The sequence below is a fragment of the Pelmatolapia mariae genome, linkage group LG3_W (assembly GCF_036321145.2).
Source record: "Pelmatolapia mariae isolate MD_Pm_ZW linkage group LG3_W, Pm_UMD_F_2, whole genome shotgun sequence".
Classification (NCBI taxonomy): Eukaryota; Metazoa; Chordata; class Actinopteri; order Cichliformes; family Cichlidae; genus Pelmatolapia; species Pelmatolapia mariae.
This window is the reverse complement of record NC_086229.1, coordinates 51,451,896-51,463,976: the sequence shown is the minus strand read 5'-3', so window position 1 is coordinate 51,463,976 and position 12,081 is coordinate 51,451,896. Positions and strand designations below refer to the sequence as shown.

Below are 12,081 nucleotides of genomic sequence, written 5' to 3'. Positions count from 1 at the left end.
AGATGGCTCTGATGCACCTAGGTAGGCATGGTAAATAACAGCAATCATGTGGTTACCGGCTACCAGCGAAAATAACGGAGGAAATCGGGACGGTAAGCCAATTTCTGTGTTAGCGCATTTGCGCCGCTGTGTGTTTTTGTGGTCTTCTTTTGCGGCTAATTCAGTGAATTCTGGTCTGATCGTGGTGAAACTTGGTGTGTGGAGTCAGTGATAGCTCTGGGAGCTAACCAGCCTATTTTTAACCGCTTACATGAAGTCTGAAGAATTTCTGGTTCGGTTTTGTGTGTTTAGCGGACTTCTGCGCATTTACGTAACTGCTCGTTTAATCGCGGCTTGTTTTCGGTGTGTTTGGTGGTTGTAGAAATGGTTTATATGACATTTTAGCTGAGATTCTGGGGTTTCTGTGGATACCACACATGTCTGGATTTATATTTCTCAACCGGCGTTATAACCGATTAAACGTGATCTCCTCCTTTTTGCCCCCAATGCCGGGGGCGTGGGGCTTAAGAGGTTAAAGTGACCAGACAGGACATTTATTTCCTCATCTTTTACATTTAGTCACCAGTAGATATCTCACAGGAAAGCTATTAATACAGCATTTTTACTGTAATTCCAGCAGGATAAAAACACCTGCATGGAATAGCTATTACTTAATCACATTCTGGTGTATGTGATCATTTGTCTGTCTGTGAGTAGCTGACGGTGGAGGAAGTGATGACTACCACAGCATACTTGGACCTGTTCCTGCGCTCCATCTCTGAGCCCGCCCTCCTCCAGACCTTCCTCTCCTTCATCCTGCTGCACACACATGACAACGTTCACATCCTGGACACACTGGTCAGCAGGGTCAACACACCTTTCCAGGTATCCACACAGTCATCTAATACAGCTGCTTCATGCTCTGACATGCAATAAATGACCTTTGACCTTTTGCATGTCCTTCAGTTGGGCACGGTGTCGCTGGCTCTGTTCAGGACTCTGATTGGGCTCTTCTGTGAAGATGTCATGCTGCAGCTGGTCTTCAGGTCAGTCTAACAGCAACTCACAGACACACATCTTTTAATTAGCGCTAATAAAATATTACAGTTTCACTAAAACTGGAACTTCACTGCAGAAAATGTATTATTTAGACGATCCATTTAAAACACCAGCAGCACAAACACTCTATCTATGATGGTAAGACCTCACTGATCATTGTCAGCTACAGCTTCCTTTATTGATAAAAGTGTCCAAGCTCCCAATTTTACGCTGTAAAATGTTTACCCACAGAAATATCCATTTTTTGTATCAGACAGTGAACATGATTTTCTGTCTATAAAGCATTTTAACATGGGGAAACTGCACCTGTATGCCAGTTGTGTACAACATGCTTGGACTGAGTGTAACTGCTCTGTCTCTCCTCAGGTATCTGATTCCCTGCAGCCACCTGAGCAGGAAGCAGCGCTGCTTCTTGAAGCAGAGGGACTGTTACTCCTCCAGTGCTGCCTCCTTCCTACTGCTGATGCCCTCCTGGTGCCCTGTGCAGCTCCAAAACTCACTCACACACTCAGAGCACATCCACTGGCCCAAAGGAACCGGTCAGTATGTTAGAGGGTAACTGCTTATTTATACATTAACTTTGGCTGTACTGACCTGTTCCTCCTGAACCGTCTGTCAGATCTGTCAGTGTCAGACAGCGTTGGTTACTGTCGTGGTTCAGACTTCCTGATGGATGTAAACTACCTCCATTACCTCTGGGATGCCCGTCAGGCTATCTCCACTGCCCGCAGGTTAGTGTGCCTTTCTTCTTCTTCTACAAAAACACTATGGTTCAGCCTGGGTCTGATTACTAAAATTAAATGTGATTTGGGGGGTTTCTCATAACTGGTGTACATGGTATGTTGCACCACTTACTGGGAAACATGCAGCAAACCAGAGTGTGAAACAGTGAAAGTGGTTCATAGTGTTATGGTGGCATCTGCTGGTCAACATATGCTATTACATTTGTATTAAAAACCCTAATGAAAAGAATGAATGAACTTTGATTGTTGTTATTGTATTCACTGGTGGTTTAAAAGTTCATAGTTTTGCTTTTCAAACTACAATTAGATAAGTGCGTACTGAAAACCAGCAAGGCACATCTAGGGAGGAGGACTGAGACATTTGTGGTAATAGATAAATGTTGCCACAATAATGACTTTGGTCTTTTATCTGATGGTGAAACCAAAATCAAACAAAAAAATGCACTCCTTATCGTTGTAATCTTAGGTGCAAGAAAAGGTGCAGGAAACAGACTAATCAAAGAAACGAGAACAACAGCTTACAACCACGCTAAGACTGAGCAACACTTTAAGTTACATGCTAATGCTTACTTGTTTATACTCTTTGTTTTGTGGGTTAGCATGCAAATATCTGATAATGGTTGGCTAAAGGGAATGCCATTATTGTTTCAGATCTGAAAGTCTTAGTGTAAAAGTTTGCATAAATACATACTTTTAAGCTACCTGTCACGGTTTGCGGGGGCGTGTGAGGGAGTGTGCGGACCCAGGAGCAGACACAGGTGAGGAGACCAAAACTAACTTGAACAAAAAGCGAGTCTTTTATTACAGCTGATAATCAGGGCAAGTAAGCACAGAGGCAAAACTAAACTGGAACCTAAACTGGGGAAAACTGAGACTTCACTTTAAAAAATAGGAAGACAATGACAAGGGAACTGTGATGACTATGAACAGGACTTCGTGCAGGAACATGAAGGAACTATAAACTTATATGTGAACAAGCAACATTACCTGTCCTGAAACTTGACATGACATGAGGGGTGACACACAGATGACACAACGCTGAACACAGGAAGACGGAGGACTTAAATACACACATGAGGTGATCAGGGGATGTGGAGACACATGAGGACACAGCTGAATAGAATGAAACATAATGACAACAAGGGGGGGGAGTAAGACTAAACACGTAGTACAAAGAAACACAAGACCTTTTAAAATAAAACAGGAAACATGGGGACACGAACCAACAGGGAATACTTAACACAGGGGTCTTGACATAAAGGGATCTAATAAACATGGAACTAAAGAAACCTAGAAGCTTATACCAAAAGAATGAAACATAATGAATATCAAAATACAAGGAAAACACAATTCTGGGTCCTGTGACGGTACGCTCGGGACACGCTTGTGTCCCTACCTTTACCAATCAGAATATGGGCTCAAGATCATGGACTGCCTTGCACTGGGTTTCATCACTTTGGGCCTCCATCCATGATCAATCCAGTGAATGGATTTGACTGGGATCTTAGTATTTATAATGTTAATTTAGAACATTGCTGTGACAGAGCCCTGTGGTTATGATTTGGGGATTTTTCCAATTTAAATAAAAGTTATACACTGAGTAATTTCAGAGAAGTTTATTGAATCTATATATATATTTTTTTGTTGGCAGGGCTTGCCGTTTATGGTCGGCTTCTTATGATGGCATCGACCCTCCACTTCAAGAGTATCGATCTGATACACCTGGTAACAACATGGAGGATGAGGAAGAGTTCATGCAGCGAGTCAAGAGCGACTCCATCTGCTCACTGGTTATCAGTCCTCCGCCCTCTGCACTCTCCCCTACACCATCCTCTTTAGATAACAGCCAAGCAGGCAGGGCCAGCTCTGCCCTTGACTTGGAGTGGGATGACATTTTTGCAGATGAGAATCCCTTGCCTTCAGCTGTGGTAAACGTGGTGCTGGCGAATGGCGATGTATCATTAGAGGCAGATACATGCACTTTTCCAACAGCACCTCCCCCACTGCCTCCTCGACACATCCAGGAAATGCGGCGCAATGCAACCAAGCTGGTGCGCGGCTCTTATGTTGAAGAATCCGAGTTTCAGGATGATGTTCTTGTCTATGATCTCATTGCTAAAAAGGATGCAAAGGCGGCCATTTTGGATCGGATCATGCTGACAAATCGCCAATCCCGTGGGAGCATCTCAAAAGGACAGCGAGTTTCAGCAACAGCGACAACATTAACAACGATGTTAACAATGACAGGAAGGACGGTGATGGAAACTGTAAACAGCATTATGTCGACGAGGAGGAGGAGCGAGGATGCAGGAAAAGAGGAAAGAAGAAGGAGTGAGGACTGTGAAAAGGAGATAGGGAGAACAAAGGAAGAAGAAGAACAAGAAACCAAAAGGATATTTGGACACAGAGGGTCACTGGGAGATCAGCTCTTTACCAATGGCTTTAATGTAAACAATGACATCATCGATGAATGTGATGATGCAGATGATAATATAAAGTCTTTAAAGCAAAACTGTCAAGTGATTGACATTACAGCTCATGTCAGCCATACACCTAGAGCACATCAGCAACATGTACATGAAGGCATACAATCACCCTCAACATGTTTAGTAAGAAACGCTTTAACCAATGGCCATCATGAATCTGAATCATTTGACCATCCCGTATCTCCAAGTCTGCCTGACAACAACACAAACAACAATGACTTCCTGTCCCAATACTGTGAGCTCATGCTGTCATTAGGGGTAGAACCAGACTATGAGGACATCACAGATGATATTGACACATTCAGGAAGCGTGTCCAAGTGCTAAGGCAAAGACTTGAAGAGGACAAGGAAGAGCTTTGCACTGACTTTGGTTTTAGCTCCTCCGGGGATGACGCTGGGGCAGAAGAAGAGGAAGAGATGATGCGAGAGGAAGAAGAAGCGGAGAAGAGCAGGAGCGACACAAAGAAAGGCGGCAGGAGACATCAAATTCCATTTACAGGTCTGTGCTTGTGTAAGATTTAAAGCAGCTTTGCTGATTTATTAACCTCACTATACACATTTTTACAAGACAGAATGAGAAAGTTCCTTTTGTGTCAAATATTCATAATTTTTTCCAATTAATGCTTAACGCAATGTAGGTTTGCAACATGGTAACGTGGTCAAAAATAAATGTAGCCACTGAAAATTGAAAGTGATGCTTAAAACTGTTGGTTGGAGGTCAGTTGTAAGACTAAAAGACCCCCTACCCCCCATTATTTTACACCTGATGCAATGCATTTTCTCTTGACGTACCCTAACTAGGTCCATTCATCAGTGTGCTGTTGTCTCGGCTGGAGAACCTTCTCGAAAACTCTATTGCTGTAAACCTGCTTGTGACAGGCATCCTGGCCCAGTTGGCATCATACCCACAACCTCTCCTGAGATCCTTCCTGCTCAGCACAGACACACAAAATCAGCCTAACGTTCGCACACTTTACCAGGTAGGAGTAATACATCTGACACGTCTCATACATGTCAGATTGGATTTCGTTAATAAAAATGTCATGTTCATTTTCATTCTGTAGGTGCTGGTGTCGGTGCATGCTCAGATAGAGGGCTATGTGATGGCCAGACCAGACTATCCAGCTCTAGTCACTCAGGCCTGGAGGTTCTTGTTGGCAAAAGACCAAGATGGCAAATTCAGAGGTTAAGAAGTACACATATAAACAGTATACAAAACAACATATCTTAAAGTTAAAGAAACAAGTTAGATAGTCTGCTTTAAATGGGCATTGTGATGGACAAGAGCATGCAAGAGTCTGCATCAGCTATGTTGTTTGCAGATGACATAGAATTGAATTGAATTGTATGGAGGACAGTGGAATATTGAATGTAGATGAGTTTAAATAGTTATAGTCAACCACTCCAAGCAACAGTGGGTGTGGAAAAGAGCTGAAGAAGATAGCTCAGATAGGGCAGAGTGGGTTTTTTTTTGTGGCAGCAGGAATAGAAGTGAATGATTCAGGGCAGACAGATTCAGGAGTGAGGATATGGAGAAACAGCTCAGGTTGGACAAAGTAAGAATGACTGAATGTGTTTAAGCAGCTGAGGAGCTGTGATGGCATGACAGAGGATAAAAAAGACAAAGAGATGATCCATCGTGAAAAGTTGTACTTAAAAAAACGTAAAAAGAGTGTTTAAGTCGACAGCTCTTAATTTCACCAATTTATTCTGGCCATGCCAACAAACATCCTAATGTTTCGGCCTTGTGGCCTTCATCAGAGAAGATCTGGACTAGAATACATTTGTGAAACTGAGATTTGTTCATTTTTTACTCTCGGGTAGTCAACACTGGAGTCACAGATGAGTACATCTGCTTTTCTTAGCACTGATAGTGCTGGGCAAGCCTCTAAGTAAGCTTGAAATACATAATTTGTAGACGTTGTCAGGCCACATCTGAAAGTGTGAACACAGTCATTTATTAAATTGTTGCTACGTTAACATTATTGGCTTTACAACTCAAAAAACAATTATTGGAAAGTTACAGATAAAAAGTTTTTCAGTTTATGATACTTGTGTGTGTCCCTCAGAGTGCCTCCAGTCTCAGGGCGGTGACATCATCCTGGATCCATCGCTTCCCAATGGCTCTGTGAAGAACGCTCTGCCTTTGCCTCCTTTCAGTGTCTTGCCCCCCTGTCCTACTATTGCCCCTCAAGCCAAGAGCCGAGTCTTCGCCATTATCCTGTACGCCGAGTTCCTGAAGGAGTTGGCTGCCTTGGCCCAGGAGCACAGCATCGCCTTGGACTGTTATTCTGAGGAGTAACAAATGCAAACCCCTAGTTTAACTGTAAAAATCTGCCTCCCAGATTGCTGCTGATAAGATCGAGGATATGCTGTGACCACTAGCAAAGACTGAGCTCAAGGAGAAAACATATAGCATGAACTACTTTCCTCATCAAGGATTAATATAAGTGAATAATTTAAGTAGCTATAAATATTCAGATGTTGTGTATGTTCCTGACAGCACTTGAAAACCTTGATGCTTTCTCCATATGAATATGACTGATATTTATAAAATGATTTTGAAGGAGATGATTTTGAAGAATCAGTACTGAGTTTTATATATTTGTGGGATCCGTGAAAATAGTTTTCTACCATATTTTCTTAAATCTTTGCATGGTTTTGTTGAGATGGAAAAAGTTAAACATGTGGTTCAAAATGCAGAGGACCTTTTTATTCCTCCTCCTCAGGAAGGACAAAGTGCTGCAGAAGCTGGTTGACAATAACTCTTACCTTACATGCACTAAAGTGACTTTGCATCAAATAGATCTAAAATTTAATTTATTTTATTGTGTTTTCATATCCAGTAAACAATTCACTAATATTCAAAATGATTCATTAAAATTGTTAATGCAAGACATTTTTTTCTTACTTTTAACACCAGCAATTTGTTTTTCTCTTATAAAAGGAGGCAGTAAAATTTAACCTTGCTTATATTCCCAACATTTTGAAGTCTTCCTTTTTTTTTTAAACGTGTACGATAGTTCAAAGACATTTCTAAACCTGAAATATCCGTCCAACATCTGACATTGCAGCTATGAAAAGACAGAATAAAAATGGACAGAGCTTTGGAGTCTGAAGTTAAAGCAGACCTGTCTTAAATCTACATTCTTTTTACTGACCACCAGGGGGCGGTGCATGTGGTTGCAAAAGGATTTCTGCTCCTAAAGAAATCTATGGGAAACCAGCTCTTCGCCCTTATTTCACTAAACACTTCCTAATGAATTTATAAGCTCATTCACTAATTTGTTGTGATAACGAGTAAAGCAGTAAGTTCTTTTTGCAAATTATTGTTATTTTTATGGTCAGATGGTCCTTTGATTATGGATGTTAGTTTGCTCATTTACTAATGACTAGTCATTATTTCAAGAGCATGTGATGTTTCTTGGTTTTATAGTCATAGTCGCATCCACACCTTTGGTTCCTGCGATTAATTATAAAACCCTGAAACATTGACTTTGAGGCTTCTCAAACTGATGGGCAAAGTCACAGTGCCTACATTTATCTTTTATACCATCTGTGGTTTGTCAGTGACAAACCCTCATCTTGAATCAGAGACATAGATGTCATAAAAGACAAGTGCAGACAATGTGGTCTGTAAAGTCCCAGCCTTGACCTGACTGTATGTACTGTCATCATCTGGGTGTTTTTCAAACTGCATGCGATAAACGAGGGGTGGATCTGACTGAGAAAGAGTCAACCTGTCAACAGGTCAATCATAAAATGCACTTCATCTTCTATTCAATATGACCTGATGACCAGCGATTGTGACAATAAAGTCATCAGGGAAGTGTTCCCAAGGTTACAGAGCAAGGAAGCCCTTCCCATAGATGTATATGCAACCAGTCACCACAACAAGAAAAATGGAAGATAAGGTTAAAGAATGGTAGAATTTTTACTTGTTTTTTTAGTGAGGTTTTACTAAACCTGATCATGAGTAAAAATGAAAGGTATTTCAACTAGGTCAAGATTAAAGGCCTCACACAGGATGGAAGTCCCAGGCAGGAAGGTGTAGCTCATGAGAGAGATTATATCAGATTTTTTTACTTCCTGATAACACTTATCTACAGCACGATCAGTTGCACTACATAGCATAGCGGAAAATAAGGCTGTAGTGTTAAAATGAATAGATGTTTCATCAGTACTGTCTTTATTATTCTCATTAGGGTCCTAAATATCAGTACTAATATACCAGGCACTGAGTGTTGTGAGATTAAGCACCTTATTTGTCCTTACTGTTTTATTGCTGTTTGTATTTACCAGACTGGCTCATGTGCCTGTCAAAGCCATTCTAGGTGTACAGTAATTCATTTTAGTTTTGCTTATGTGTATTTTTTGAACATTTTGAACCAGATGGAGGAAATTTTAATGCTGAAATTCAAACAAAGTGAGTGACAATCCTTGAAACGGTATCTAAAGTGTCAGTATCTAAAGTGTTGCTCTGATCAGTTGTGTCTTCCTGTTTATGTGTTTTTGCTGCTGTCTTCATATGCAAACGAACACACAGGTAAAGTATCAAAAGCCTTACTTCAGCTGACTAAAATATTAGTGCAATATATAATGATGCAAAGACAGTGGATTTTGATTTCCCATGCAGATATCAGATGTTACTTTTTCTTTTAAACCTCTGTGAATATGTTTTGTTGATGTTAATATAACATTTTAAACTTCATGTTTGTCTTTAAAGTGAAATTAGTCCACGTTGTGATGCTCCTGTGCTTTTGTCTTTGCTGTGTTGTTAGTTAGAAGAAAAAGAGATTTGGGTTCCTGCTTACATAGTTTTCAGGTGGCAAACACCGTCACCGATCTGACTTCAAACACTTAAGTCACAAGTAAGAAACCATGTTTCTCTCTATTTTTAAGCAGTAATGGATGAGGTCTGTGTGTAGAAACCACAGTTTCACCCATGTGCACACTGTCTGTGAATGCATCTGTCAGATTCTTCTCCAAATGAGAACTGTTATTCAAAACCTATACTAATAAGTATATTGACAAAAGTATTCCCTCATCCATCCAAATCATTGAATTCATATTGTTCAGTCACTTCATGGGCACAGGTGTATAGATTCAAACACCTAGGCATGCAGACCGCTTCTACAAACACCTGAGAAAGAATGGGTTGCTCTCAAGAGCTCAGTGCATTCCAGTGTAGTAGTGTGATAGGATGCCATCTGTGCCATCCTCGCTACTGAATATTCCACAGTCAACTGGAAGTGATTGGGAATTACAGAAACACAGCCACAAAGTGCTAGGCCACGTAAAATCAGTGGGGTCAGGAGATGCTGAGGCACATAAACTGCTGAGGTCTCCAACTTTCTGCAGAGTCAAGTGCTGCAGACCTCCAAACGTCATGTGGTCTACAGATTAGAATGGATTTCTATGGCTGAGTAGCTGCATCCAAGCCTTACACCACTGGATTCAGTGGTGTAAAGCATGCTGCTACTGGACTCTAGCACAGTGGAGAGGTGTTCTCTGGAGGGACAAATCGCACTTCTCTGTCTTTCAATGTGATTGACGAGCCTGGGTTTGGTGGTTGCCAGGAGAACAGTACTTGTCTAACTGCACTGTGCAAAGTGTAAAGTTTGGTGGAGTTTGGTGTGGAAGAACTTGATTGGCCTGCACTGAGTCCTGACCTCGACCCAAAAGAACAGCTTTGGGATTAGATCGGCAACTGCGAGCAAGGTCTTCATCAGTGTCTAACCTCACAAATGTGCTTCTGTAAGAATTGTGAAAAATTCCCATAAACAGAATCCTAAACCTTGTGGAAAACGTTCCCAGAAAAGTTGAAGCTGTTATCGTTGCAAAGGGTGAGCCAACATCATATTAAACTCTCTCGGATTAAGAATGAGATGTCACTCGTATGCCTGTGAAGGCACATAAGATAATACTTTTGGCAATATAGTGTACCTGACTGAAGTCTGACTGAAGCTGCTCTGCCTACTGTCTGATGCTGATCTGCATTAATCCTGGCACCGGCTGGTGAGCGTTTGCTTGGATCTTATTCTTCTTGTCCCCAGTGGTAGATCATCTGCTTTGAAATAAATTATTGCCAAGATGATACAACTTGACACATCAGAAAAGATTTTTGCTTTACGTCTTGGTCATTTTTTCTTGTGGCATAGATAATATTTGCATTTTAGCTTTTGCAATCAGTGATAAAGTCTGGTGCCTAACCCAAAAGAGAGATTTTTGCACTGACATTGTGCAAAGTATTGCTGTATTATCACATTATCAGGTCCTGTACATTTATAATCTGGTAACACTTAAGTCATGTATATATAGGCACATATATTTAAATTAATTACTCAACATGAAACAGTGTTAAAAGGTGAGAACAATCAGGGAATCGGAGGAAGACAGACACAGGAAGTTAAACATTACACATGGCAAAACTAACCTTCAAAGTAAAATCTTTTGAAAATAAGTCACGGAAAGTCAGAGGACTACTGGAGTAAAAAGTATTCTCTGGATAAACATGTGAAACCAGTACAAAAGACCTGTAACAAAAGCTGCAAATATCGACCTCATGGTGGCCCTGATGTGAAAATCTAAGCTTTACATAAGTCTGCAAGCAATAACAAGCCAGCTGATGTAGTTCACTGTGGTTTAGCTAGTTCCTGTTTTTGTATATACAAGACTTACTCAATGAAGAGTTCAAGCAGACATCAAGGTGACAGCCGTCAGTCACGAGGAGAAGCTGGTTTGAAACTTTCACATCAAATTTGTCAGAGAAGAAGAACAAAGCATTAACGGATGATGCTAACGATGACACTTTATCTGCTGTTGTGGGTTCTTGGTGAGTGAGTTAAAACTGTGAGTGTGGTTTATTGTTTTGCTTTTAAATGGTATCATGGTAGGGTGTGTCTCAGTCAAAATTTGTATAGATTTGTATAGGTTTTCAAAGGCAAGAGCTGGGGAGATGTTGATCACTGAAAGTTAATTTAAGCATTGGGAACATTATATTTCTTCTCTGCGACTTCTGAAGTTCAACATTTGAGCACGAGCAGATTTTGTTGTGTATTAGTGTGTATTTTCAGATCTAAATTTACCTGAAAGAATCACCTTAAAAATGCTTTAAAATCTCTTTTCTTTGGCTCATTCGCCTTCAATACTTTTCAAACAGCTCAGATAAAAGAAGCACTTATACTAACCGTTGGTAATTATTGATGAATTAATTGTGTGAATGTCGCAAGGCATTCACACAATTGTGTTCCTGTTTCTCTGTATACTTTATTCTTCTACCTACTCCTACAGTTTTTATGCAATTTTCACCATTAAAAATTTAAACTGTTCTGCTCTTTCTGCTAATGCCAGCTATATTTTTTCAGTTGACTGTTTTTCTGTTCAGTATTTCTGCTAAATGATTACAATTCTGCAAAGTTTTTATGATTTCAGCAACTTTTCCAATATCCACGTCAGCTTCTTCACCTGTCTTCAGCAGACAGTACAGCTTCTTTACCTCTTTTCAGCAGACAGCAGCCAATTTCTCACCATTCAACAACTACTACCTTTGACAGAACTTGTTCAGCTTTTTTCAGCTGACTGTTTTGCTTGGTCAATATTTCTGCTAATTTATTACAATTCTTCAAAGTTTTTATGAATTCAGCAACTTTTCTAATATGTACTTCAGCTTCTTCACCTCCATTTCCACTCTCTCACGCAAGTGCCTGTTTGGCTCACTGAGATGAGCAGCCGCCCTGAGATCGGGCGGCGCAGGTTCGAATTCTCACTGTGGCAGTTACTGCACATCTTCCGCACTCACACTAATTCTGCTT

General features: G+C 40.6%; 1 protein-coding gene across 1 annotated transcript in view; it reads left to right on the top strand.

The window, feature by feature from the left end:
* Positions 1–11,580, top strand: part of LOC134624594 (FHF complex subunit HOOK-interacting protein 1A-like) — a 28,236-nt gene extending 16,656 nt beyond the window's left edge. Inside the window, exons 11-18 of the mRNA XM_063469588.1 lie at positions 697–864; positions 946–1,025; positions 1,405–1,577; positions 1,658–1,769; positions 3,433–4,766; positions 5,069–5,247; positions 5,332–5,452; positions 6,337–11,580. Coding sequence (XP_063325658.1) covers positions 697–864; positions 946–1,025; positions 1,405–1,577; positions 1,658–1,769; positions 3,433–4,766; positions 5,069–5,247; positions 5,332–5,452; positions 6,337–6,569 — 2,400 coding nt within the window. The 3' untranslated portion in view covers positions 6,570–11,580. The remainder of the gene's footprint in view (positions 1–696; positions 865–945; positions 1,026–1,404; positions 1,578–1,657; positions 1,770–3,432; positions 4,767–5,068; positions 5,248–5,331; positions 5,453–6,336) is intronic.
* The last annotated feature ends 501 nt before the right edge of the window (positions 11,581–12,081 follow it).